General features: G+C 48.8%; 9 protein-coding genes across 9 annotated transcripts; 5 read left to right on the top strand and 4 right to left on the bottom strand.

Moving 5' to 3' along the window:
- Positions 1 to 351: 351 nt before the first annotated feature.
- CI109_101953 (protein PNS1) lies at positions 352 to 3,122 on the top strand (the record flags this gene model as incomplete). The annotated part of the gene is made up of 18 exons (XM_032006522.1): positions 352 to 875; positions 941 to 1,007; positions 1,072 to 1,150; positions 1,209 to 1,226; positions 1,291 to 1,363; positions 1,420 to 1,586; positions 1,641 to 1,772; positions 1,832 to 2,023; positions 2,086 to 2,111; positions 2,165 to 2,216; positions 2,281 to 2,287; positions 2,358 to 2,368; positions 2,425 to 2,526; positions 2,588 to 2,653; positions 2,710 to 2,749; positions 2,810 to 2,873; positions 2,929 to 2,975; positions 3,038 to 3,122. 18 exons carry the CDS (start codon positions 352 to 354, stop codon positions 3,120 to 3,122), a joined length of 1,752 nt encoding a protein of 583 aa, XP_031859191.1.
- Positions 3,123 to 3,461: 339 nt separating this feature from the next.
- On the bottom strand, positions 3,462 to 4,228 carry CI109_101952 (uncharacterized protein; the record flags this gene model as incomplete). Its single annotated transcript, XM_032006523.1, has 3 exons — positions 3,462 to 3,702; positions 3,883 to 4,037; positions 4,151 to 4,228. 3 exons carry the CDS (start codon positions 4,226 to 4,228, stop codon positions 3,462 to 3,464), a joined length of 474 nt encoding a protein of 157 aa, XP_031859192.1.
- Positions 4,229 to 4,636: 408 nt separating this feature from the next.
- On the top strand, positions 4,637 to 6,698 carry CI109_101951 (uncharacterized protein; the record flags this gene model as incomplete). The annotated part of the gene is made up of 6 exons (XM_032006524.1): positions 4,637 to 4,820; positions 4,941 to 5,151; positions 5,212 to 5,448; positions 5,529 to 5,991; positions 6,049 to 6,346; positions 6,451 to 6,698. The coding sequence occupies 6 exons, from the start codon at positions 4,637 to 4,639 to the stop codon at positions 6,696 to 6,698; spliced, it is 1,641 nt and encodes a 546-aa protein (XP_031859193.1).
- Positions 6,699 to 8,463: 1,765 nt separating this feature from the next.
- Positions 8,464 to 10,596, top strand: CI109_101950 (uncharacterized protein; the record flags this gene model as incomplete). The annotated part of the gene is made up of 3 exons (XM_065967055.1): positions 8,464 to 9,559; positions 9,635 to 9,766; positions 9,911 to 10,596. The coding sequence occupies 3 exons, from the start codon at positions 8,464 to 8,466 to the stop codon at positions 10,594 to 10,596; spliced, it is 1,914 nt and encodes a 637-aa protein (XP_065823127.1).
- A 298-nt stretch (positions 10,597 to 10,894) lies between these two features.
- Positions 10,895 to 11,682, bottom strand: CI109_101949 (uncharacterized protein; the record flags this gene model as incomplete). The annotated part of the gene is made up of 4 exons (XM_032006526.1): positions 10,895 to 10,927; positions 11,164 to 11,236; positions 11,370 to 11,397; positions 11,562 to 11,682. 4 exons carry the CDS (start codon positions 11,680 to 11,682, stop codon positions 10,895 to 10,897), a joined length of 255 nt encoding a protein of 84 aa, XP_031859195.1.
- A 594-nt stretch (positions 11,683 to 12,276) lies between these two features.
- CI109_101948 (S-adenosylmethionine decarboxylase proenzyme) lies at positions 12,277 to 13,914 on the bottom strand (the record flags this gene model as incomplete). Its single annotated transcript, XM_032006527.1, has 3 exons — positions 12,277 to 13,133; positions 13,211 to 13,437; positions 13,592 to 13,914. The coding sequence occupies 3 exons, from the start codon at positions 13,912 to 13,914 to the stop codon at positions 12,277 to 12,279; spliced, it is 1,407 nt and encodes a 468-aa protein (XP_031859196.1).
- Positions 13,915 to 14,565: 651 nt separating this feature from the next.
- On the top strand, positions 14,566 to 15,714 carry CI109_101947 (uncharacterized protein; the record flags this gene model as incomplete). Its single annotated transcript, XM_032006528.1, has 3 exons — positions 14,566 to 15,199; positions 15,286 to 15,407; positions 15,484 to 15,714. The coding sequence occupies 3 exons, from the start codon at positions 14,566 to 14,568 to the stop codon at positions 15,712 to 15,714; spliced, it is 987 nt and encodes a 328-aa protein (XP_031859197.1).
- Positions 15,715 to 17,230: 1,516 nt separating this feature from the next.
- Positions 17,231 to 19,718, top strand: CI109_101946 (uncharacterized protein; the record flags this gene model as incomplete). The annotated part of the gene is made up of 8 exons (XM_032006529.1): positions 17,231 to 17,293; positions 17,346 to 17,437; positions 17,492 to 18,278; positions 18,334 to 18,901; positions 18,966 to 19,198; positions 19,276 to 19,293; positions 19,356 to 19,535; positions 19,665 to 19,718. The coding sequence occupies 8 exons, from the start codon at positions 17,231 to 17,233 to the stop codon at positions 19,716 to 19,718; spliced, it is 1,995 nt and encodes a 664-aa protein (XP_031859198.1).
- A 369-nt stretch (positions 19,719 to 20,087) lies between these two features.
- On the bottom strand, positions 20,088 to 23,079 carry CI109_101945 (uncharacterized protein; the record flags this gene model as incomplete). The annotated part of the gene is made up of 11 exons (XM_032006530.1): positions 20,088 to 20,151; positions 20,228 to 20,271; positions 20,341 to 20,507; positions 20,585 to 20,727; positions 20,805 to 20,966; positions 21,041 to 21,168; positions 21,231 to 21,283; positions 21,341 to 21,358; positions 21,415 to 21,452; positions 21,507 to 22,034; positions 22,091 to 23,079. The coding sequence occupies 11 exons, from the start codon at positions 23,077 to 23,079 to the stop codon at positions 20,088 to 20,090; spliced, it is 2,334 nt and encodes a 777-aa protein (XP_031859199.1).
- Between the last annotated feature and the right edge of the window lie 174 nt (positions 23,080 to 23,253).

The raw sequence follows: 23,253 nt of genomic DNA, 5'->3' as shown, positions 1-23,253 counted from the left end.
TCCGATGAGGTCATTAGTGGGAATTGTATTGTTATGTTTTGTTGAAAATAACGTTATGGTGATACATTTTACAGTTATTTGGGAACGGACCATCGATGCAGACCAATGAATGGGTGAAAATATCAGAACGGTCACAGACAAACAATAGCGATTATTATTAATAGCTTCATACCGGACATCAAGTAGTTACCACTGACCCCTTGGCAAAGCAGTGTAGCTCTCCTTTCATCCATCAGATACATCAGCGAGGGACCGACATTGATTTAGTCTTGTCGATCTTCGTTTATTTTTTCCGATTTGCGTTTCTACTTCGCACGGACACACCTACACATCTGTGCACAACATTGCACCATGAGCGCAGCACAGTACTACCAAGGAGGTGACGATAACGGTTATCAAAACCAACAAGGATACACCCAACAACCTCCTCAAGCTTATGGACAAGATCGACAACAACCGCACTATGCACCTCCTCCCGGTCCTCCTCAAGGACAAGGCGGTTATGCACCTCAACAGGGTTATGCTCCTCCTCCTGGACCGCCCCAACAATCCTATGCCCCTCCTCCACCTACGAACTACGGTATGAAACCCTCTCAACCTTATGCGGCGACTAACCCCGAGACGAACGGACAACCGAACTACCAATATCAGGATACAGCTCCTTTCTCACAAGCAAACGAGAAAACGGGTCAGAGACTCAATCCGAGAAAGAGGTTGAACGATCCCATCCCTCTTGTATTGTTCATTGCGGCCATTGCTGGGTGGGCTGTCGTCTCTGCCATAGCTATAAAGAGCTTTGTGGATGTCAACGGTCTAGGAGGAGGGTTTGGTAATATTGGATCTGGGCGAACGGGTACGAGCGTTACACTCGATTAGTGAGTCAGGACCGTTCTTCCACCAACTGCGATCAACGAACGGACGGCGCTAACACTGGGTATAGCCACACCGTCTACCTTCTTCTCGTTGTTTGCGCCTTGGGTCTCGTGATCGCTGCTCTGTACCTCGCCGTGAGTTTGTCCCAAATGTGTCATCGTGATAAAGGCAGTGCCTAAGGGTGTACGTATCAAATAGCTTGTTCGAGCGTTCACCAAAGTGATCATTGAGATCACTCTTGCACTGACGGTCCTTCTCAACATCGGTATCTGTATCTGTGAGTGAGAAAATTGGTGGATATGTGATAACTTGCGCTGACAAGCGATCTCCATTAGACTATTTCTACATCAAGTGTGAGTTCTCTTTTAAAACCTATATCATGTTCCGACTCAACAAAAACTGACATATTCTGTTCAGACTGGTCCGGAGCAATCATCTTCCTTGTGATCGCTTTGTTATCCGTCTTCTTCTACTGGTCTATGCGCAAACGGTGAGTCTGAGCCTTCAATAGCCTCACCGCACGCGTAACTGACCCAACTTGCGCAGAATCCCTTTGGCCAAGCTTCTACTCCAGGTGACCATCGACATCACAAAGCACCACCCCTCGGTATACCTTGTCGTTTTACTTGGTCTTCTCTTCCAAGCTGCTCTGTCCGTGTGGTACACCTTCACCTGTATTGCCATTTACGTCAAATGGACTCCAGGAAGTGCTGGTAAGTCATGATTACTAGTCATGAGTCGAATTATCACTGACATCACAACCATAGCCTGTACTGCTGCCAGCTGTTCGTCGGCCAAGGTCGCCGGTCTCATCTTCTACACGACTTTCGCCTACCTCTGGACATCCCAGGTCGTCGGCAACGTCGTTCTCTGTACCCTTGCAGGTGGTATCTTCGGAGGTACGTCAGACATTTTACAACGAACGAAGGCAAGGGCTGAAGATCGTGCGCTTCTACAGGATGGTACTACTACGGTCCTCGAGTTCCAGAGGGTACCGGTCTCCCCAAACGCGCCACGCTCAAGGCTTTTATCCGGTCTACTACCCTCTCTCTCGGATCTATTGCATTCGGTAGTTTGATCGTGACTATTCTGGAGTTGATCAGGTTGATCTTGCAAGCTGTTCAGCAGTACGAGGCGGGACAAGGTGACAGTAAGTGTTCGATTGTATTACCTCAAGGCAACTGTTCAAGCAACTGACTTTTCTATGTTTAGCCATTGGCGCCATCGTTGCCTGTTGTGTGAGTGTCAGGGAGTTGCCTGAGAAAAGACCCGAAAGCTGATAGGTGGACAGGCTCAATGTTGTGTCGGTTGTATCCAAGGATTGATCCAGTGGTTCAACAAATGTGAGTGAACCTGTCGTCGCTCGATTGCATCTCTGATCATATACTTATACTTTCTCCGCCGCAGATGCCTAGTCAGTCAAGCTTTGAAATTTCTTAATTACGATTAAGATTACTGACGTTTTGAACTTCGTGACATTACAGCATTGAAATCTGTAAGTAGCTCTTAGAAGTCAGCCGTTGAATCAAGCTGACTTACACATCATCATAGCGCTCTACGGCAAATCTTACATTCCCGCCGCTAAGGACACCTGGACCCTTCTCAAGGACAGGGGTGTCGATGCTCTTGTCAACGACTCGCTTGTCGGCACTGGTGAGCCATAACCTGCCTTATCGCGGTATTCATATAACGCTGACCGATCCGTGTCTACCAGCCCTCATGTGGGGAGCTTACCTCAATGGATTCCTATGTGCGCTTCTTGGATACCTCTACTTGAGATGTGAGTAGTAGTGCATCTATACTCATCTGAGGACTGTTCGCTGATTCGTTTCGTAGTCACAAACCCTGCATACAACTCAGACGGCCAATATTCTGCGTAAGCTTACTCCCCAGTGTCGTAGACTTGGAAGACGAAGCTGACCTGTTGTGTCTGTAGTCCCGTCATCCTCTTCTCATTCCTTATCGGGTTGAACGAGGGTAACTGTATCAGCAGTGCTATTGTGAGTATAGCCTCGTTCTCGTTCCCAAACGGCACTGCAAGCTGACAGAATACAGGACGCGGGTGTTTCGACCATCTTCGTTGGTCTAGGTGAAGACCCCATGTGAGTAGCTGACGAGTTGCAGCGGTAGTATTTCATAGCTGACTAGGTCTTCTTGCGATCAGGGTACTTGCTGAACGAAGTCCAGCTTTGTTCGAGATGATCCGACAGACTTATCCTCGAGTCGTAGAGGGTGTGCCTAGGCATTGAGCGGGCGTGTAGACGTGACGTGGACATTGGACTTCTGGATGGGAGTCAGGTGTGGCGGAACCTAGTCGAGTGGGAGGGGAATAGCAGGGAGAGGGTGGCAGATATATTTCTATAATGATTGCGATACACTGTGCAATGCATATGGACTTTTACAGGTAACAGGTTGTTCAGGAACGCGTGTCATGATTTGTACATATGTTCATGAGGTGACATCTAGGCAATACACCTCCCCCTCTGATCATGGCCAATCTCGCGAAGCTACATGTCTTACGATAAGCCATCGAATCTAGGCCCTTACTTCTCACGTCCACGCGTACACCTGCTCCACCTCAGAGGATTCTAAACGCCATCCTTCCAAGCTGCTTTTTCAGCCTTCATATTCCCTTCCATCTGTTTCTTCTGATCGCCCGTGATCATCCCTTCAACACTTTCCAATCTCCCTTTCAGTCCTTCTCCTGAGGGGATGGGGACGTCAAAGATCTTGTCGGACGTGGCTTGTTTGTACTCTGCTTGAGCTTTTTGGGATTCTTGATTCCCTTCGTTTTGGGTCTGTTGGTCCGATGTGAGGTAGCCGACAGCCCTGGGTGTAGGTAAAGGGAGCTCGTCAGCTCAATTGCTTCTTCAGATTGTAGGGTGATGAGCATGTTCGGGAGAAATGGCGGCAAGTGAGGTGCGGAAGCGATCACGTTGAAGTCATGCTGATTCAACGAATATCGTCTCCAGTATCAAGGTCGTACTGAAGCTAGTCACGCCAACTCACGACTTGACCTTTCCGACACCCGAATCAACAGTAGCCTCTACGGCCTTCTTCGCCTTTGCCTCATCGACCTCTTTCTGTCCTGCTTGTTGAAGTTTCGATCCTGATTCGAGCCACGCTGCTGAGCCTAATGATTCAGGGAGGATGGATCCGATCGCCTGCCATAGCAATACATCTCTGGTCAGTGTATGATATGATATTGCTTCGATGATCCTGGCGACCATACTAGTGTAGTGAGAGTGAGTTGCGAGGACGGAAGACCCAAACTCACCTGCTGGGCGATGCCTTGAGCAGCGGTAATCTGACCGTTCACCTGAGAAGGCTCTACACGTTGTTCTTGGTTGGACATGTTGATTCTTTAGTTGTATGTGTTATGGATATGCAATGAACACGAATAAAAGACCGTATCACTTATGAGTAACTTACATCTGACTATTAACTGGTCATTTGCAGGAGTATGACATCATGATTTGACGGTTTGTCACCGTAGCCGATTCAGCTGACTCCTCCACCGACCACGTCCACCCTTGTCGACACACACAAACACACTCAGCCCAGATCAGCTGTCCAGCAACTTATTCCGCTAATTACAGAATACACCTCCTCCCTCTTACATCTTCCATTCTCCATGCTGCCTCGCTATACTATAACAACTTCCACACGGGTATACTCTTCTGCGAATAATCTTCCCAAATCAACGAATCTCATTTCCACGAGTTTGGCAATTCGCTTACCAATAACGACGACTGTCCGAAGTATGTCTTCCCGCAATGGCAACAAGACTCCTCCTCCTTATGCGAAAAAGTTCCCAGACTCTACTGTCGTCCCGTCCCAACTACCACATTGGAAATGGCCTGGGGTCACTTGGGAAAGTACACAGGCTGTGAGGGAGGTATTGGAGGAGAATGATAGGGGTTATGATATTTACGAGAGAAGGCGATGTGAGTGGTGTTCTCAACTATCAATTGAGCACGGAGTGGTGATCACAACGAATGAGCAGACTTGCTGTCCCGGACTTCGTTTGTCAGTGAGCTGATGTCCATGTCTCTCCACCCGACTAGTCGCCCATAACCATTTCTCTCACTCCGTCCTCACCCGTTACGCTCTCGGCGCACCGGCCAAAGCACTCCGCGATACTTGGGAACACGACAAGAAACACCTCGTCTCGCTGGATCCGAGCGGCAGTGATAGGAAAGATGTGGATGAGAAGAAAGTGCCGGAGAAGATCGATAGGGATAATTGGGGAGACAGGAAGTATATCGGTGTGAAAGGGTGAGTGAGCACAATTTTGTGCGATGGGTTGAGGGTTATTGACCTGCCGGCCCAATATAGCAACTACTCTCGATATCTCACCTTCTTCCATACAGAGATCGACCGAATGGGTCCCATACGCACGGTGGATAAATACATCTTTGCCCCCGACGCGAATTGGAGACCTTTCAAGCTTGAAAATGGAGAAGAGTGCGAAGGACCTAAGATGATTGATAGGTTGATGGCAGGGGTGCTTCATCCCTTTATTCATGTTGGCTTTGGACTAGAATTTGGAGATAGAGTCGTGCTTGCCGAAGGGTGAGTGGATACACAAACACCTTTAATGATCATTCTGGTGGTCTTGAGTCTGTAAGACTGACTGCCCCTTTGACATCCAGTCTCGCCGAAACGGCCATCCACCAAGATGAGATCACAGGGCGACTTATTACACCTGAATACCTCGAACAACTTTCCAAACCTGTCGATCCATCTACAGCTCATACTCGTCGTCCGGCACGAGACGTATCAAGCGAAGACGATCTCCAACCTTCCACATCAAGGGAGCCACGTCTCGGTAGATCCATCCTTGAGATCTACGCAATAATGACCACCTCAGAAAAGACGACACCACCGAAATACGATCCGGATTCGATGATCAACGACAAGTTGATTGCAGCGACTGAGGATGGTCGAGCGCAAGCTTTGAGAGAGCTGGTAGAGCAATGGAGTCTGTGTGATGAAGAGCTCGCTGATGGTAAAGCGGGCTGGGAGAGGAAGTACGAGGAGATTGCGGTGTTTGTCACTCTTCTAGCTTGTGGGACTGGGAGACAACGACATGAACCGAGGGTTGATTTCTTCTTGGTAAGTCCGGTGAACAGTCACATGGTTCTTGGGCATGCTAACCAGCCGTTCAATCAGATGCACGCCCTCACATCTTCCATCTTCCTTCCGTCCTACCTACCCCATCTCTCTATCCCTAATCGTCGAACACTGCTCCGTTCATATCTCCTGGCGGTTCTTCACACATCGCTGTCCCGAGGTAGGCCGCACCTCAACCCGGAATTGGTGATGTCGTATGACGCTTTCCCGGTATCGCCGAACACGGATGGCGGGCTCAAACAACTCAAGGATGCGCGACAGGCACTTGGAGAGCCTCAGAACAAGGAGAGTCGAAACCCTTGGTTATCGTTGACCGAGAAGAGTCTTGCATACCCTGGTGAGTCTCATGATTTGTGTCTAGTCCAGCCTTCCCGATAAGCAGCTGGATTCGCCGCATGTCATTTCACGTAAGGATGTCTGGCTGATCGTTTGACCTGAAAGACTCGCATGTGCCCAAATCTATTCGTTCGCTGGTTTATTTCTCGTCTCTGTACGGTGCCACCCCGCCTGGCAACTTTATTGGAACATATCTCACGGGTGGCCAGACCCATGAGACTATCAAAGGGATGAGTAAGGTGGATGGGAGCTTGTTCATAAGAGCAGCAGGGGCGATCATGTCTCAAGTTGGGAAGGGGGAAGAGGCAGAGTGGGATAGGAGTGCATTGGGTTACGACGAGGCGTGGGAGTGAATGAGCGCAAGGCAATGGTAGTCAATTGTGTCGTCCGGACAGTACGATGAAGTTCACCACTCTAGCATACAGTATGAGCGTCAGGCGTTGTATGCATGATTCATTACAGTGTCATGACATTGAGGCGGAAGTGCATCAGTAGATTGCGGTTTTGGGTTCGTCGTTGCCACTGTCAGTTGGTATGTCCGCCAACTTGCATCGCGCTGCTTCAGGTACGGATTTCTGTATCAATCGCAACGAATTGTTTACCTCTTCTAGATGTGAGACAGAACATTCCAACCAAGCAAGCCAAGCAATAATATAACAACCTTCCAAGCATGTGATCAGTTCCCGCCATTATTATCGATCAAAGACCCAAATAGGTATTGCTGTGATTTGCGGTTTCATATCATATCCAACACGTCATATAAGTTACTATTCAGTCGGTCGGTCAGTCAATCAATTGAATTGAACCCAAAATTGGACCAGACCGTTCGATCGGGAAAGAGGGGTGAATAACCTTTGTTGTACCTTTCGGAAAATGTCATTTCCTTCCTATCTGAGCTGTCCATCCGTTCTGGCGAGTAACAATACTAATACTGGTACACATGCAGGGATGTCATACCTCTACCATAGTTTGGACGTACTTGTGTATCGGTGTCCGTCCGTCCGTCTGTGCATCTGCGCGTCATTGATCACGTACAAGTAGGTATAATGGTACCGAAGAAGGAGGATTGCAGTTAATCAATAAGTGAGCAAGAATCAATGCGGGAAGTCTAACTTTTCTGTTCCTGAATAGCAAACGCCACTGCGTAATGAATGATGGATGATCGAATGATTTTATGAATTAGATTACTTTCCTCTTCTCGTCGCTTTTGAGTCTTGATCTGTATCAGCTGTCTGTTCAGCCTCCGTTGGATTCATTTATGACGCCTCGTCATTCATTCAGCGTATTACGAGACGAGACGAGACGAGACGAGATGAGACGATACAAGGCGGCGTTGAACGAAACGCGGAGTACAAGGCTTGACAAAAACCGTCAGGCCATGGCGATGAGGAATGAGAATGGGAATCTGCCGTGACAAGACTAGATTTTGAAAGTGGTACGACGTTTGAGCCTACGCCTCTGGTTATGCGTGTCAACGCCGGTGTTACGTCGTTCGAGCGAACAGACGGACGGCGGGATGATACTGTACAGTACGACCAGTTGTCAAAATGAATGAAAAGATAACAAAACAAAACCAAAGGGATCGAGACATTGCTTTGAACTTTGATACACTTAATCAGTACCTCATACCTATCTCTCAACCAAATCCCCCCTTTCCCCCCTTCTTTCCATCCCATCGCATCTCATCTACTATCTACACCAGCTGATAGGTGATAGTTCCTCGATCCGTCTGAGTCTACCTCCGACTTTCCCAAATCTAAAGTATATCAAATCGATTGACCACCGTTCGACATCTCGCCGCCTCCGCCTCCGCCTCCGCCTCACCTGCACGCACGCCCTTGATCAACTATTCCTCCTATCATAGATACTCGGGATCTCATTTATCTGAGACATCAATCTATTCTACAGTCTGTCCACAGGTCTCGTGACAACAATCACTGAACAGCAACTCGAAGAGACGGGAAAACACACTCAGGGTGTTTGATATATATATTGCACCCAAAATCAGATCGATCCCTACGCTAGTCTCAAGTAGTCACCTCCGAAGCTCGATCACTCGTAGACTACCACCGAACGAGATTTCGATAACCGCCACGGCGCTACGGATTATTATTCACCATGTCGCTGTCGACTTCATCACCATCACCTCCTATTATCGTTGATTTCTCTCAACCACCGACTCCCACCTCTAATATCTCCGTTGGACGATCCAAATCACTCGCTTTGCCCACTTCTTCTTCGTCAACTCAGACGTCATATGACCTTTTTCCTCGATCGGCATCGATCTCGTCCGCAACTTCCAACCCGAGTATAAATTCCTTACGTCGTTTGTCGCGTAAATTACCACCTGCGTGGACTGAATCGCTAGAAGATCTAGCAAGGACCAACAGCCCTTCTCCATCTACATCCCCATCTCATTCACATAGCGCTATCGAATCACAGGTCGAGGGTATCTCACCTAGATCAAAGGCAATCCCGCTGCCTACCGTTGGAGGTGCCGGTACGAAGAATTCGAAACGAGGTAGCGAACAGTTCATCTTGTCAGTTGCGGCACCGCTCGATTTGGCTTTGCAGCATTCGCCTCGTTCATCCACTCTTACGACGGCGGAAGTGAACAGTATCTCCAGTAGATCGAATAGCGGTTCTTCGTTCTCCCAGATCTTTTACAATCCCTCCAACAACAAGTCGAACACCAAACCGAGTACAAGTGGGAGTGGTCTTCAAAAACGATCTGTCGGAAAAGCCAGTATCTCCGGTCCCTCATCGACAACACCAGCACGATCATTACGACCCGAAATGTCTCCTCGTAAAGGATCTTCTTCCTCATCTTCCAATACCTCTGCCTCTTCCCAAATCTTACAAACTCCTACCACCACGCACGCATCTCGCTTTGCAGCGCGCAACAACTCTGTCTCTGCAACAAGTTCGTCTTGTTCGTCAAGAGATACGTGTGGGACATGGTCACTTCTCGATGAAGTTCAGATGGAAGAATCGATCGCCGCGGGTGGGAAAGGGAAGAACGTGAAGGAGAGTAGAAGGGAGAAGAAGATGAGAGAGAAGAGGGATAGAGAGAGGTTTGACGAGAAGACACCGCCTACTCCGAAAGAGCTTTTCGAGGCGAGCTTGTTGGAAGTCGTGGGTGAGAGAGGGGAGAGGGTGAAATTTGGTGATTTGGTGAATAGACGAAAGACTATCGTCATCTTCATAAGACATTGTGAGTTGCGCCTTCCAATCTACATTCTTTGTGTGTTCTCCAGGTCGCTGACTCGTCCGATCATCGTCATCGTAGGGTTCTGTCCACTCTGCGCCCAATACATGAGCTCGATCCTGAGCGAAGTGTCGGTTGACGCGCTCGAGAAGGCGAATGTGGATTTGGTCATTATCGGAAATGGATCTGATAAGATGTTGGATGGTTATCGTAGTCAGTTTAATTGTTGTCCTCAATCCCAATCCGACGCGGATTCACTCTCATCATCACCATCATCACAACAACATCGTCGATCATATTCTGGTTCGTCACAAAGATCCAAGCTGACGACAGCTTTTTCTTTTTCTTCATCAACAGACAAATCATTCCGATGTCCATTCAAGATGTATACCGATCCTACACTCGCCCTATATCGCGCACTCGGACTTACTCGACAAACGGGTGATTCAGGACCTGAAGAAGAAAAGGGTGATTATCTAACACAATCTGCCCTCGAATCGACATTCCAAACGATCAAACGAGCTACGAAAATGCCACTTCTGCATAATCCAGGTCATTTCCTACAATTAGGTGGCGAATTCGTCTTTGACGCAACGACAACCAGGAGAGCGCCGTTGAATGTGATCTATACACATCGAATGACGAATACTCGATCTCATGCGCCGATCAGAGATATTTGTGAAGAAGCAGGTGTCAGATTAGAGTTTATCCATTATGAACCGGGACCTCCACCACCTCCAGTCCATCGTGCATCGTACATCTCTACGACAGACTCGACCACCGGAGGCGGAGGCGGAGAAGTGGACGTCATTCGTCGAGGTAGTAAAGAGACGGATGAATGGAAGGTCGAAAGGGATGAAACGTTGAGTAGGATGAGAGCGTTGAAAATCGCAAGGAGGGAAGGTATCAAAGCGTTAGATAATGAGGGTTATACCTTCGATAAGAGGTCGAAGGTTGGTACGGATAATGTGAGGATTGTAGGCAAGGACGTGATGGTGGCAGAGGAAGAAGCAGAGGTGGAAGGTTTGGGTTTCGCGATTTGATCTATAAATTTAATATAATATACTTAAAGCTACTTTCTGGCGGTCTTCAGTTTCAACTAGCAATGCAATGTAGCCTATGTCGTCTGATCCCATATCGCAGACGATTTCGTCGATTACGTCAATGTGTACGCTTCTTGAGCAGTATCAGTATAAGTGTCAGTATCGCCAGCAAATCGAGGGGTACCAATTTTCTCGTCGTCTGCCTGTTGACTTCGTGATTAGGATCATACCGCAACTGGACATGGGGTATCGTGCTTTGCATTAGGGAATATGATTACAGTACTTTTGTTTTCGTCATCTAAGCTCTGGGCCCTTTACCACCCGGTATCAACTGCGAAAATGGAACGAGTCAGTATCGCCCATTGTAAGAAGCAAGTTTGAGTAAAAGGGTAGGGAAACAAGGAGAAAAGTAGTATAGTGGTAAGTGGACGAATGAGAAAAATAAACGTGGTTTTTTCGGTATTTCAGTATAAAGTGCGGATACGAAGGGAGTCACACTTTTGGAACAGACACACGCTTGTAAAGCATAAGGTCTGGGAGGGAGGTAATGGCCAAATAGTAACTCACCATCGCAATGTTGTTACCGTTCAATAATGTTTGACCGAGTTCCGTCTCTGTAATTCCAGCCGGTGTGACCTCGCTACGGGACAAAGTAAACGCCGTGTCAGAAGCCATACTTCTACGGGAAAGGTAGTGGTATAGTTGAGACGTGGTGAAGTGTGTATGAGAGGAGGGAAATGAAGAGGAGCAAGAAGAAGATTGCGGACACTCACTACTCCTTGACATCTTTCAACACCATGTCTATGATGACCAGATGCGATCAGCAATTGCACGGATACAAGTGACGGACCGAGAGAATTACGGCTAGTCACATCGTCGTCGTCGATTCGGACGACACGAAATGGTTGTGGTGCCCAATAGAGGATGAGGGCAAGGATGATAGAAGAACCTTTGACTATACTCACTAACATAATCATCGAAACCCATCAATGTACCCGTGAATTCTCTCTCATTCTTCATCAACACCCAGATTGGAGAACCGATACATCTGTCGACCAGCTCGAGAGGGAGAATAGTGCTTGCCATGGTGTGTTTCTGAGTTTGAGAATTGTGTTTTGTTGGCGATTGTAGCAGACAGAAGAGTATATCAGAAAGAGATGAACGAATTGAGAACGAACTCTCTACGAGCGAAGTGCGAGGCTCAATCGTTGAAACCACGTGAAGATTTGTTTCCGTCCATAATCTTCGGGATCAGTGTAAACCGCTTTCTTTGGTTATGCATGTATTGCATGTATCGCATCGACATGTGGGAAAGTGCACAGTGAGTCAGAAAGGCAAGAGGAGATCCATACAATCATGTATGGAAGACCATGAGACTGCGTACATCCTGCTGCATCGTCAAACCAATCCCGGTAAAAGAAGAAAATGGCCTGTGCATGTTTGGCCCCGTGATATCTACTATAAACAGGCAGCTCGATGGCCGCTTCGTTTTGTCTTGTGATGTGCCAGAACCCACTTCTCTGGCGTATCACACTACATCGATCTACCCCATCCACCCTACTTCCTATCGCACACAATGTCCTACAAATCATCATCCCCCTCGAAACTGACCTCAACAAACAGACTCCTCGCCTCATCACTCAGTGCTGTTCCTCCTCGTCCTCCCCCACGCACCTCGTCTCAGGATAGGTCGTCCTGGATTTGTTCCCTCCTAGGCTCCTTCCATCCCTTCTTCTCAAAGCATGCAAACACCAAATCGTACCCATCGAACTCGTACCCTATCCTGTCCTTCCTGACGAAATCGCCACCGAGCAAGTCTGTTCCGAAACTCTGCCATGCTCTCGCCTCCGTCTCGCTAGCACCGAGCACGCTCGAAGCGGAATCTCCTGATCCTGATGCGGTGGTCGAGACGAAAAGTGTGATGGATAATCTGCACGGTTGGAAGATACCGACGACATTTCGAATGAGTTTCTGCAATGTAGGTCGACCCTCTACGGCTGGTGGTTTGGTGGAAGAAGATGTGATTGGAAGTGGGACATTGCATTCGAATGAGGCGTAAGACCATCCTTCTTCAGGTGTTACGTGAATTGTGAAGTATCCTCCACCAGGTTTCCCTTCGACGTGACTCGCTTCCGGCATACCTGTACCGATGACGGCGTTGGCTGAATATCCACATGGATCGAAACCAAACGAATCGAGCGTCGTCTCGTCTTTAGGGAACAACTCGTCTATCCCAAGCTTGGAAGAGATGATTTGTCCTAATTCGTGGCCGGGTGTAGAGGATGTTTGTTCTTCAGTGTGGAAGAAGGGTGCACGCGCTTTGGGATCCATGTAGGACATGAGGATTTCAAGTGTCGTGTCTTGGTATTTGGTCGGTAATATGGCGGCGGGAGGGGATGATGATGGTGGCGCAGCGATAAGTGAGGAAGGGAGTTTGGAATCGTAAGGAAGGCGTGGCTGTGTGTTGGGTGAGGTGAGGTAAAGAAGCCAGTGGTCTCGGTTCATAGGTCCAACAGTGTACGCGGCTCCAGCGGTACCTACGGTGCAGCGACTCCGTCAGCAACGCCCTCTTTGCATTGACAACAAGCGTTGACAGTGCAAATTGCCTACTCACCAAACACCTTGTCTAGGAAGTCCACCTCGTCCCTCCAGTCTCTGTGCGGTCCGTGCTGCCGTTCGGGGAAAAAGAAGGATTTTCTCGAGTAAAAGCATCGCCAGACGTTGGTGTAACCGCAGTACGCTCGAGCGATCTCGATGATGCGGTACAGTCCCAGTAGGTTGAGAGTGGTGCCACATGTCTTGAGGATGAGGAGGTGTGGGGCGACAAAGAGTGATGATTCGCTGAGGGAGGAGGAAGCACGGACGTTAGCTGCGGACGCGATGTAACGTAAAACAATGGGTTATGAGAGGACGGCGTGGTTGGGGTCCAGATTGAGAAACTTTCTGGCTTGTTTTTCGCAGAACAGCTGAGGGTTTGATTGAACACCGCACTCACCTCAACAAGTACGCATCCAATTCTTCACCTTCTACCACACTCAACACTTTACATTTAACGATATCCAACATCTCCTCCCAAACTTCTCTCGGGACTCTTCTCAACCCTTTCCATTTTTCACCTTCCTCCCTCGCTGCTCTCGCTCTTAGTCCGCCTGACAAGCTAGATTCTGGCACGTCAGGAAGTTGGTTGAGAGAAGGGGCGAACCATACTTCTAATAACTTTTCGGGACCTTCAAAGGGACCTGGTGAAGTGACGGGTGCAGAGTCTGGAACGATGATTTCGTCGTGTTGCGGCGCGGGGGGGAAATCGGTGGTGGTCATATCTCACACCGTTTTGTAGCTGCGGGTGGCGAGACAGCGATAGATTATATAGGAGAAGCTGTATGTATATATAGTGTTGTGTTTTCTGTCCAAGCTGTATGTATTTTAGAGGATGAGAAGTTTCAACGCAACTTTGGTCCCTCGCAAGACCACAAACGCTTCCCAACGAAATTCATTGAAAAGTCACGTGATATATCGCACCAAAAAGTCCAGCCCAGGTCCCGCAGTGGAGTATTAAACCTACGGAGCGGGGCGTCATAAGTTAAATCAACAGCCTCTCATTCCGAATACCTCTGCTTCATCACTCCAATTAGTGCCATGACCATAGGATGCGATACCTTGCTGCTCAGTACCGTAATGACGAGTCGGTGTGAATATCGATGATGTGGCACTATTATGCAAGCAACATGTAGACATCTTGCTCATCTTCCTGGTCACGGCTGAAACGGCCGGAAGTCGCCGTGCAGAGGGATTCGGCGCACGCCGTTTAAGCCGATCACGCTATCTATCTTTGGCTGCTTCGGGATTTGTCACCCTCCGTGACGGGAGTCTAAGCCGTTGAGATGTTGAGTATTTATCATTCCTATGTCTGAATTACTTGAGTATTACGAGCAAGCTGCCAACTGCTATACCAACCACATTCGCCTCAACATGTCCATATCGACAATCGCTTTCCTCTACCCTGGGGCAATGGGAGCTTCCCTTGCTCGGGTTCTCCACCAACGACACCCACACTTGACACTCCTCACGTCGCTCACGAATCGATCACAATCGACACTTGATCGTGCCACCGCTTCCGGATTACAAAACGTCTCTTTGTCCGAGCTTGTTACACGGTCGGACCTGATTATATCCATCTTACCGCCTTCTGCGGCGCTCACCCTCGCTCGAGAGATAGTCGAGATTATCCCAACTGTTACTCGACAAAGTGTGAAGCTACCAATATACATCGATGCCAATGCCATCTCACCCGATACAGTCTCTGACCTGGCTGGTATACTCCGACTATGCAAGATCCCGTTCATCGACGGAAGCGTGATTGGTCTCCCAGCAAAAGAAGACGGATCGTTCGTCCCTAAGTTGTACCTATCTGCGGCGCCAGAAGTAGAGGAGACAATGGGAGAAGTGGTCAGAGTCTTGAATGGAGGTGATGATGTCGAGGCAGGTAAAGGGTTGAGGGTGTTTGCGATGGAAGGTGCGGGAGAAGGAGGAGCTAGTGCTTTGAAGATGTGTTATGGGGGGATCAATAAAGGCTTAATAGGATTGGGTACCATCGCTATCCTTGGTGAGTTATACTGTGGCATCCAGATCTGTTATAGCGCAGACGTGTGACGTCTCAAGCTGATTCGTTATGGGGTTGCATCTGTATAGCTGCCCAGGCACATTCCCCTGGTACTGCGACAGCTCTTCTCAACGAGTTTGCTTCATCAAAATCTGAGACGTTACGAGGTTTCACCCAGTCAATCCCGGATAGTATCAACAAGGCTTATCGTGTATGTCATCCCCCAAGCTCTTCTCTCCTGCAGATTTAGATAAGGGCTCACGATCGATGGATGGGCGCAACTATAGTGGGTAGGCGAGATGGAAGAAATCTCATCTTTCGTAACATCGTCTCTTCGCTCTTCTACCACATCACCCTCGCCCGCAGACACTTTCCAAGGACTTGCGCAAGTCTTCCAACGAGTGGCTGACGCCTACAAAGCCCAAGATGAGGGGAGTGCGAAGGAGAATGACGTGAAGACGTTATTGGGCTGGACAGACGAGGCGAAAAAGGTCTTAACATCTACCAAGAAGGGATAAACGGTCGGAGAACACATTGTGAAAGATAGATAGAGGTATATACGAAGACGCCTAGCTATATGAAGCTATATCGGTATCTTTGTCGGGTGTACTGTATTGCTGTTTTCGATACGAAACAACCAGGCAGGCGATCAACAGGGTAAGGTGTAGCAATAACAGAGGAACTGTTCAGGGTTGAGCAAGAAGGACGAAATTGAAGCTGGAAGCTGGAATCCCCTTTTCCCCTTTTCCCCTTTTTTGTTCCCTGCTCCGAAGTGCCATTTCCTTTCCTATTTCGGGACTAATCAAATCCAGGCACCAAACTTGAAACGAAGGAGTTGGAGGATGCATGGATGGATGGATTGCTTGTCTCTTCACTTTTGCTATTGTTCTTTTTCCGGCTCGTCTCGTCTCGTTTCAACTTGTCAGCGCTTGGTAGGACAATAATGAGCTCGAACGATCACCTTTGCTTCGTATCGAATCACGAATGATCGGGTTGGCAGAGGAACAGCTTGAAGGTAGAAGACAAAGGGGCAGCAGCTAGCTTTGTCTCGACTTGCGATCCCTTTGTTTCGGCCCTCGCTTTGACAACACACAGACAGACAACATACACACAATATTGTAGGTCAAAGCGTTCGTTTCTTTCCTCTATCGCATTGTCGTACAGCTCTCACCCACTCCCTCACGATCGGACAGCTGATGAGTGCCTTTCATCTCTCTTCCTCGCGATTGCCTTCACAGTAATGCGATGCGACAACACCTTTGATCAAAGGCACAGATAGAAGCACAGTGCAATAGAGGTCTGAGCGGGAGATCAATGTGAGTGGTTGATGGTCTTGTTTCCTGCAATTAAAATCATAAAGCTGATCTTGTACCAATCCTCGCTTTAGTTGTTCCACACATCGTCATTTTGCCCGCTTTACTTCCACCTTACAACCCTCCATCCGACCCACATCTTCGCGTGAACACATAAACTACACGACTTCTCCAGTAGGAATAGGAAACAGGTAGTAGCAGCCACTCAGCAGGGGAAGCAGGTCTAGATCAGCTTGTGTGTATGGCTCTGATATCATCACACATTCGTGAGCACCCCCAATCCTTCTTCCTCCATTCAATCCGCCCTCTGAGTGATCTTCGGACACGAGTGCCTCTTCAGGTCAAGATTCGAGTGTTCACAAGCTGACTTTCTTTACGTCTGCTCTAGCCCTAACGATCGGACGAAGATCTCCCTCTCACAACGCTCGAGACCACGTTTCATAAAAGCCCTTTCACAGACTCCACCACTCCATACACAGCCTCGTGTTTCAACTTCACGATACACATATCAACGTCCACTCATCAAAACAGATTGCTTCCTCGCCCATCATTCCTATCACCATTCACATACCTCAGCTCATCAGTGCCGACTACCAGCTGCATAATACATCAGTCAGAAACTTGGGACAAACACTCTAGATAGACCATCATATTGTACACTTCTTGCCACCAGTCCGCTTCATCTATCCTTATCACGCGAAGCCCGCTGTAACGACTTGCAATGTCGACGTCTACCAACTCCCATTTGATGAAGACTACGCGTCGGGGCAGGCCATTTGTAAAGGTAGGTGAGATATTAGATGGAAAGGAGAACAAGGCTGATCATCCGTCTACAGGATACCCATGATCTCTTCTGCACTCTCGTTGTCAGTCTTCATTTCGAGACGCATAGGAACTTCTTCAAGACTTATCCGAACAGTTTTACGACGTGAGTAGCTCGTGCAATCTCACTGCAAGGACAAGCTGACACGCCACTTCGTAGTGATGAAGCTTGTGCTAATCTATCATCACTGAAATTCTCCCAATCACAACGGTCTGCCGATCCAAAAGATCCGACACGGATCATCACTACCACAACGACCACGACGTTTTCCATGTCTCGCGAAATGGCAAAAGGCATCTGTCAACATTTCATGGACTCCCATCTTATCGAGAACGCTGCAGATCTCGGCTCGCCATCGTTCAAGGATAGAGGGATCTTCATGCTCACTGCCAAAGGTCTGCATATCCTCGAACGATTCGTCACCAAGAACGGTATCTCAGCGGACCCCTTACTAAAGATATTCGCAACTCAACCGATCTGCATGAAATTGCTACATCTCGAAAGACGGTCACAGGATGACGAGATCATCATCACACGAGGCGTTATCGAAGTTCTCTTCAGACGTTTCGCAGGACGAGAGGCGAACGTGACCAAGTTGAGCGACGACGAGTTACAGGCTCATTTCCTATCACGATTCTACACAAAGTCGCCTCCACTGCCGCAGGGCGAGACACTCGATCGAGCGGACGGAGTGATAGTGAGAAAAGTGCCAGCATCAGAGAAAAAGGATGCTTCGCAGGAGTTTTGTTTCATGGCGATGTCGGCGATCGACTGGATATTAGACTTTACGTCAGCGACCGGTGTGGATGAGGCGGCGGACATACTTGGTCAGTTCGTGAGGTACGGCTTGATCACCCTAGTCAGCGACAAGGGGAGAGTGAAGGAGGGAAGCTTGGTGGTCACAGTACGAGCAGGAGGCGCAGGAGGTGGTGCAGGCGGAATCATGGTGAGTCTCGTTTAAGGTGTGCTTACTGCACGATGGGTGCTAACAATCCATGCAGCAAGAGGCAGAGTTCCGAGCCGCCGAAAAAGCGGTCTACAGGTTCACGAAGGAAGGAATCGAAACAGCTAAATGGCGCGAATCGTTTTCGGCCAACAAAGGCGGTGTTGGCATTGGGATTGGGATCAGCGCAGGTGCATCTAGACCAAATCTTCATAACCAGGAATCGTCTGTATCACTCAACAAATCACGATTATCAGCCGAAACTAGACCGTCTCAACCTCAACGTCGAACATCTATATCTGATCGATTCCGGAGCGATTTCGACATATCAGGTGTACCAGGTGGCGATAATCATGTGAAAGACAGTCATACGGCTCGACTGAAACAGATCCTTGAAGAGCCCGCTTTGAGGAGTTTGTTCAGAGAGTTTCTGAGAGCGAATTTCTGTGAGGAGAATTTGAGTTTCTGGTTGGACGTTCAGGATTTTAAGAGGAGATTCCAAACTACGAGTTCGGCAGTGGCGACGCCTGGACCTGGATCAGGCAAGAATAGCAAGTCAGGTGGACATGCGGCGATGGAAAAGCATCAGCAGGATCTAATCGCCATGGCATTTGTGATCTATAACAGTGAGTCGGCGCAATGGTTCAGCTTTGTCCCATCGCTCTCACTGACGGCTGCGTTCCGTTGTAGCATACCTTGCCCCTGCATCACCTTGCGAGCTGAATATCGACCACAACCTTCGTGCCGAACTTATCGCCTACATGAATCAAATCACCGCAGATAAAGATGCTGGTATAAAGGGACATATCGAACCTGGTGTGGGAAATACGTTGCACGCAAGTCTGCTGCAGACTATGGTCAAGCTGTATGAGAGGATTCAGGTGTATATCTTCAGGTTGATGGCGACGGACTCGGTTCCCAAGGTGAGTGTGCGCGCGTTTGAACGTTGAATTGCGAATGGCGCTGATGCGGACCTTTCACCTTGCCTTTTCGAACACAGTTCTGCAAGACTGAACGAGTGAGTTCATGCATCCTCTTTTTGTGCGTGATGACCTCAGCTTACACACAACCTCCTCGCAGTTCCTCAATCTCATGCAATCGTTCTTCGAGTATTCGGACGAAGACGACTCGGCAGCTACTACCGGATTAGAGAAAAAGGCGGCCAACATGTCAATAGATGCGAAGAAGGCAATGGCCGTGGGTGTGGGTGTGGACTTACATCAACCGAGTCCAACAAGAGCGTATTTGACAATCTCTCAGGTGAGTCGATGTCCTTCCTGAAGACTATTGAGCTCGCAATCATTAGACAACCTACGGTAGTCTGGTGTCGGACGCGGTGCTGTCGGGACCACATGGGGATGGGAAGCTGATCTAATCGGTGGATACTAGGCTGCAAATGAGAAACAAGCTGCGTTGCTAAAACAACAAAAAGGGATATCATGAGCCTATCCGTTGTCCAGTGGCACAATCATCTTTGTCTTTATTTATCGTGTGCATAGTTCGTCTTTATATTTCCGGTCACGCCTTGCAATTTACAGGGCACCTCATTCACGTATTATATTTTTCGGACTTGGTTGTTGCGATGTCATATAACATTTATTCGACATTGCGACACTAGTACTGGTTGCACTCTACACGATTCTGCAGGGTAGTGAGGCTGTACACAATTGTTGTGAGGCGTCTCTACCGCATACACTACGAGATAGCGCAGTGCATAGTCATAGATATCCCACACATGAACAAAGTAACGCAAGACCCAAAAATATCCCACACTAACTGAAACTGATGACACACTGACAAACGCAAACACGATCATTCGACATTATCGGGTCTCTCCCATTCTCCAGTCTTGAATTCCGATCCCAACATTATGTTGCTACGCCAAAGGACAGTGATCGTTAGTCTTGGTGACTTGCAGTGTTCACACTGTCGATTCCTGTTTCTAGACTTACTCTAAGAGATGAGTACCAACAGCAGCGAATCGGACGGTCTTTCCCTAAACCCATCAAACCAAAATCACTTAGCTGACCGCTCACTGGCCCATTGGAGCAAAAAGCGGACTTACCATGACAGCCAAGGCTGATCTAAACGCATGTCCGTGCGATTGCAATACCGCAATTCTCGCTTCATCGCCTTCCTTAGGTTCGGAGTCGGACGCCAATCGGTTCGAATATTTGTACATCAACCGACCGAGCGCCTGCCAAATCACAGCTGACGCCAAATCATGTCCGGCTACAACAGCAAAGGGCACATTAGGTCCCGTCCAATGCAGAGAGAAGAGCAGAATAGAAGCTGTCCCGAGCACTTACCGAACTCTACACCACTACTAGCTTGAGCTAGTTGGATATGATCTACCACTTTACCTGCAACATCGATGACTTTGTCGAGATATTCGCGCTCCGTTCCAGGAATGGCATCGACCTCCTCCTTCGCAAACAGGAATACCAACGCACTAGTATCACCAGAACCACGTCAGGTCCACCTCGCAATACCCCGACAAGGGTTCTGAAGAGCGAGAAGTCGACTCACCAATACAGAGTCATCCAGGCCTGATTCAATGAGCCGATCGTCGAAGGCAGATCAGAATATTCTCGCTTGACCGGACGTAAATCTGACATGTACTCTTGTGTGAGCCGAATCAGTCTAGAGGTCCGTTCAGGTGTAGCAATGCCGCTGGGCAGATCGCATAATCTGAACTCGTCCGACATTAATCAACAAGTCCGTATCAAATCAGGACAATTGGTTTGGAGGTAGCTGCAACCCACCTTGTAGCATGGAAGAGCAAAGTGATGCCTTTCACTTGTGCGCAGAGCGTCGAGTCATTGGCTGCACTGTCCACTGTTGTCGAGTTCATGAAATGGTAGATAGTCCGGTTATCAGAAAGCGCCGCATGCTAGGCAAACATGAAATGTTAACCCTTCTTCGTCACTCTCCCCACTTATGTGCGACACTTACACTCTCGTATTCTTCTTTCGGCCAAGGGGTCGAGATTTCTTCATCTTGGAAAGCTGCGACAGTCCGATCAGTAAATCGGATTGTGAAAGGATCCGATACTATTCACTCACAAGAGGGCCATCCCCAACCTATACAGTGCGTTAGCCACTCAGATCATGTGCCAGTTGAGTGAGAGGGAGCTTACCGATAGCAGCTGCCCTGTCGCACTTGTAAACAAACCAGCTACACATGCAAATGTCAGTCACTCAATGTTGCTCCTGTGCACGAACTGCTCACAAGAGGTTCATCCTGTCTTCGAATTCCTTCACGGTCTCAGGTGGCGGAATGATAACACCTTTCTGAATGACCAACCGCATCTTCTTTTCTCTCGCTGATCTCTCCTTCCAACCGTCACTCTTCTCGGCCAAGAACCGCTCGCCTACATACCCCATCTTATCGAGACCAGTAGCGTGTATCATGCCCGCTGATGCAGGAGTCTCGGCCCATCCCTCTAGGAATCTCGCTTGGTCGTAGAAGGTCATACCGCGTATCATGTTGGCCGTGAGAAGATCCAGGAAACGGGGATCTGCAACTGTGATTGCGTGGACACTTTGCGCTCGTGAATGTGGCAACAAGAGCGAGGGAATGGAGGGGGACTGGAGCGCTGGCGAAGGCGAGAGGGGGAGAAGGAAAGGGATGAACGAGAGGAGTAAGCAGGCATGGATGGGTGAGGTTGAGTTCGGGGACAGTCGTGCGACAAGGGTGGAAGGGGGAATGATAGGGTGAAGGAAAGCGCAGGAAGGGGGTCCGACGTAGAGTTGAATGCTTTTCCATTCATTGTCAGCTTGGCAATGAGACTCGGTTTTACACGGCAGACTCACAGATGAGCCACTATCTTCTCCCCAATCCCCTTACCACCCGCAGCAGCCTTGACGATCTCGTTCGCTATCGCCTCTGGAGACAGATCCTCCCAGGGGAATGTCATTCCGTCTCCAATGGCCTTGACACTTGTGTCTGCCGCGGCAGCATCTGCCAGCGTCATCAAGTCCGGCTCGAACCTCTTGTCTGGTGTCAAGCCCAATTCGAAGCTCGACAAGGTAAAGGTGTCATCATAGACCCCTGGACCTGTCCCACCGACCTCGACGCCATCTTGTCCGGGGGTCCTTAGCACCTCATCGCTTCCACTGGCAATCGTTGCGACGGAAGGATGATTACTGCTGGTGTTTTGGTGATCCAGTCTTTTCTCCAACTCTTGTAATCGATCTTCGAGGACCTTGACCCTACTTCTCTGTTTCTTCTGAGAATAGACGCATTCTCTTCCGATCTTAGCGCAGTTGGCACATGTCGGTTCTTCGGCGGAACATTTCAACTTTCGACGTTTACAGAATTCACAAGCTCCGCCTCGTGCAAGCATGTTAGCCCTCGAAGAAGCTTTGCGTTTGACCGCGGCGGAAGCTCCCCCTCCTGTATCTGTGCCGATATGATTGTTTCCTGCTGCGGAAGAGGTGGGGGTGACGGATCGATCGATAAGTGTAGGATCGATAGGTAGTGAACCATCTCGCTCATCCTCCATTGTGGTGGCAACGGCAGCTGCGGCGAGACTATCAAGCTCTTTCACTTGGTTGGCGCTTTCTGATGCCGAGGCGAGAGTTGGTTCAGGTCCTGAATCTTGTTCGGGATGTTGATCGGTAGTTGTTGCCGCTTCACCGAATAGTGTCTTTAGAGCTGATTCCGTCTCCGCATCTCGTGAAGAGTCGCTCTGGGAAGGTAAAGGTCCGAGCCAATGAACCATGGTGGATGACTCATTCACTCGGCTCACACCTTCGTCGTTCCCACCGCTTGAGGGATAATCGTCGTAAGTGTCAGACATATTGTGGTGTTGATGAACGACAGACTAGCTGGAGCTGTACACGGGTGATGGATGAACAGCCGGCTAAGTGGTCGTGATGAGTGGAGGGAGGGTGTCGTGAGTGTTGTTGTTGTTGTTGATGGTGATGAGTAAACGGAGGATGGTGTGGAACTCCGATGACTAGTAAGCGACAAG

The sequence above is a fragment of the Kwoniella shandongensis genome, chromosome 3 (genome assembly GCF_008629635.2).
Source record: "Kwoniella shandongensis chromosome 3, complete sequence".
Classification (NCBI taxonomy): domain Eukaryota; kingdom Fungi; phylum Basidiomycota; class Tremellomycetes; order Tremellales; family Cryptococcaceae; genus Kwoniella; species Kwoniella shandongensis.
Note: the sequence above shows the minus strand (reverse complement) of the source record. Positions and strands in the feature narration are given on the sequence as shown.